The following is a 3,843-nucleotide window of genomic DNA, read 5'->3' on the forward strand; positions in this document are numbered from 1 at the left end:
AAAAACAACATCAATTAATAATGTTACTTGTCATTTGGACAGCATAAATTACAAGTTATTAAATGAATATATTAAGAAGGTAATTTATTAAACACTCTCTCGGCGTATGCAGGTCACCAAAACGAAATGATATGGTTAAAGCCAGCAGCCACCAAGGACATAAGAATACCACTAATTGGTATAGTTATTAATAAAACACACGGTTAAAAAACACATAAACAGCCAACCGCTAGTAAACAAACTTAAAAAAAAACATAAGAAAAAACATTTCAAAATTAGTTTTTATTTCTTACAATTTTCAAACATACAAAAACATATGTATTACGTACAACACGCCCTCTATGTACAGTAACTGTAAACTAAATTAAACATTTGTTTTAGATTTAAACGCATGAGTAAGACAGAGAAGGATAATTTCTATGAACAATGATTGGTTAATGAAACAACAACAATTGCTAGAAGAAACAGCAACTACCTGTCAAAGAAGAATGGCCAACATCAAACACAATATACACACACACACCATTGTTGGTGGGTTCAAACAGAATAGAAGGAGAGTAGTATTTTGTGAGTGTTAGTATGGTGTTGTTGTTTCATCTGACACATTTACTTCACAGAAAAGCAACGATCCTCTAGTGAGATCGACGAATACATCAGTTAGGTTTACAACACGAAACAAGCAACATCAAATTAACTTAAACCAAAACAAAAATATATATATTAAGAAAACATTTCTATATTTTAATTTAAAAACACAAAATACAATTTCAAAAAATATTAATAATTTTGCAAAAATTTAACAACAATTTCTGACAAAGTGGATTTATAAAACAACAACAATAACAAATTAAACATCGAAAATTACAATAATTAAAAGTGCTAATTAACGAAGAAAGTTTTTAAATAAATTAAACATGACTGTCACAGCTTTTGCCGCCGCCATGCACCGACCCTTCTTTAATGGATACCCTTCTATGCAAGGTAAGTTTATTGAACTTCTCTCCAAAAACCAAGATCTTGTGATCTTTTTCCTTCTCGCCCTCTCTTGGATTTAGTTCTCTTTAAAAATCCTTGATTTAACAATAGTTTAAAAATTTAATAGCCCACATTAAGTCACAGTTAGAAAGTCTTCGTTTGTGCCATGACCTTGTGCCTGTGCACATAATTATTCGCTACATACACTTCCTAGGAAGTCCAAAGCAAATTCCCTATTACAACAAATATTTTACTTACAAGCAGCAATTCATTATTCGTCCATAATGTCTGAGAGTTGAGAAATTCAAGTCATAAATCAAGTGGCACTCGCAAATAGTATTTAGGAAGAAGACATTATTCTATAATATGTCATAAAACTCACACCCCGGCGGGAAGCACGCGAACGTGTTAAAGTTGTTCTTTTGTGTCCGTCTGTCTACCTGAGCGTTAACGCAGCTTGATTGTGAAATTTCTAGGGAAACGACACGCGCATATGAAAAATGTTTTGGGAAAAATTTCTGAAAATCTTAATTTAAAAGTAAAGAAAACTAACTTATGCTTATGTTTCTCTTATTTTGTTTACAGATATGAATGCTGGTCAAGGACGCGTCAATCAATTGGGTGGAGTATTCATCAATGGTCGCCCTTTACCCAACAGTATTCGCTTGAAGATTGTTGAAATGGCTGCCGAGGGTATACGTCCCTGTGTTATTTCTCGACAATTGAGAGTTTCACATGGTTGCGTCTCCAAGATCTTGAATCGTTATCAAGAAACTGGTTCTATACGTCCAGGAGTTATTGGTGGTTCAAAGCCTCGCATTACCACACCCGAAATTGAAAACCGCATTGAGGAATACAAACGTGCCAATCCTGGTATTTTCTCTTCGGAAATTCGCGATAAACTTATTCGTGATGGTATTTGCGATCGTACTACAGCTCCTCCAATTTCGGCCATTTCACGTTTGGTACGTGGTCGTGATGCTCCCTCTGAAGCTGAAGATCAACACAAGGGTTCAGGTTCCGATGCTACCAATTCCCACGAAGATGTTTCCGATTGTGAGAGTGAACCTGGTATTGCTTTGAAACGCAAACAGCGTCGTAGTCGCACCACCTTCTCCGCCATGCAATTGGAAGAACTTGAAAAAGCTTTTGAACGCACTCAATACCCTGATATCTATACCCGAGAAGAATTGGCTCAACGCACCAATCTTTCCGAAGCTCGCATTCAAGTTTGGTTCAGCAATCGTCGTGCTCGTTTGCGCAAACAAAATACTTCCGGTGGTGCTGCTGCCGTTACCAATCAAGTTCCTGTAATGGGTGGAATGGGCTCCTCATATGCTGCCGTGCCTAGTCATCATGTACCTTATGCCGCCATGATGCCTTCAGAAGCCTCCGTAGCTGCTGCTGCCTATCAACAACAAATGTATGATTTCTATGCCGGTCACTCTGCTTCAGCCGCTGTAGCTTCTTCTTCCACCGCTAATATGTCACCAGCTGCCACCAATTCCAGCGGTAATTCTCTAACACCACCACATCATCAACTTTATCATGGTATGACCAGTAACCAGACCAATAATCAATACAATGTTCCCTCAAGTCTAAATATTAATGTTGGTTACTCCACCGCCGGCCAATCGGTACTACCTCAGACCAACTATCACCATGAAACTGAATCGAATGCTGCTATTGTACGCAATGAAAGTCCTAGTGAATCCATCAATTCTGCCTATGGTTCTTCGGGCATACAATTGCCTCCCACCCCCAACAGTTTATCAGCTGTTATGGGTAATGGTCCTCATTCCGTTAATGGCAATAGCCATGAAGATTTACAAGCTGCTCTTAAATCAGAAACATCCACAAATGGCCATCAACTCTACAACAACTGGAATGCCAGCCATAATGCCACCAGACCTTCAGCTCCCTTATCACCAGAGGATTCTCTTAACTCTTCCGGTTTGGAAGCCTCTAGCTCATCGCTACCTTCCGCCTCACAAGCCTCATCAGCTCATCATATGTATGCTCATGCCGCTGCTGCTTCTCAATATCCCAGCTATCCTCATCATCCACATCATCATGCTCATCATTCTCAATATGGTCATCAATATTCCACTCCCTCGGCTGCCCAACAGTTGCCTTTCAATCCTCATGCTGCATCCGCTTCTAGTGCCGCCGGTGCTGCCTCCTCGCATTTCATGCAACAAAACTTTGCTGCCTTTAGTTCTCCCTCGAAAGTCAACTATTCTGGAGTTTCACAACACTTCTATCCTCCCTGGTATTAAATTGTGTACGCTCAGTTTGAGGTGCAAGCTGGGCTTACACTTTAACACACAAATTATACTTTCAAAATGTTTTGCCAAAGATTTAATTTGATGCTAATTTTCTTCCATTTTTGAAACGTTCAAATAATTTAAACATTTTTTTTAATTGTAAATATTTTTTAAGAAAAATTGAGGCTTATATTTGTTTTTTTTTTGTAAATTTAAATTTAGTTTTTAAGTTTTATTTTATATAGTTTTTAAGTATTTCTCATTTATAGCTCTTAAGTTTAATAATTTTATTAAAATAAATAATTAATTAAAAATAAAATTTATAGTTCTTTTTATTTAATACGAAATTATTTTAAAGTAAACTAAATATGAAAAACAGACGACGATAAAGGTTTCAACAATCGTTTCCACAATTTTAGTTCAGTTTCAGTTCAATTCTAGTTCAGTTATAGTTAAACTCTTGTTCACCTTAAGATCAGTTCTAGATTTGTTCCAGTTCCATTCTAGTTAAGTTTAACTTCAATTCTAGTTCAGTTATAGTAAAACTCTTATTTAGTTATAGATAAGTTCTATTTCCATTCTAGTTTAGTTCTAATTCAGT

At 36.6% G+C, this 3,843-nt stretch overlaps 1 protein-coding gene across 1 annotated transcript; it reads left to right on the forward strand.

The window, feature by feature from the left end:
* The first annotated feature begins 803 nt into the window (after window positions 1-803).
* LOC111679050 (segmentation protein paired) lies at window positions 804-3,423 on the forward strand. The gene is made up of 2 exons (XM_023440537.2): window positions 804-981; window positions 1,561-3,423. Exons 1-2 carry the CDS (start codon window positions 915-917, stop codon window positions 3,252-3,254), a joined length of 1,761 nt encoding a protein of 586 aa, XP_023296305.2. The 5' UTR covers window positions 804-914; the 3' UTR covers window positions 3,255-3,423.
* The last annotated feature ends 420 nt before the right edge of the window (window positions 3,424-3,843 follow it).

This window comes from Lucilia cuprina, chromosome 2 (assembly GCF_022045245.1).
Source record: "Lucilia cuprina isolate Lc7/37 chromosome 2, ASM2204524v1, whole genome shotgun sequence".
NCBI classification, from domain to species: Eukaryota; Metazoa; Arthropoda; class Insecta; order Diptera; family Calliphoridae; genus Lucilia; species Lucilia cuprina.

Coding starts and splice junctions, on each gene's coding strand:
- LOC111679050 (XM_023440537.2), top strand. CDS start 915: ATGACTGTCACAGCTTTTGCCGCCGCCATGCACCGACCCTTCTTTAAT. Junction 982..1,560: donor TGGATACCCTTCTATGCAAG/GTAAGTTTATTG, acceptor TTTTGTTTACAG/ATATGAATGCTGGTCAAGGA.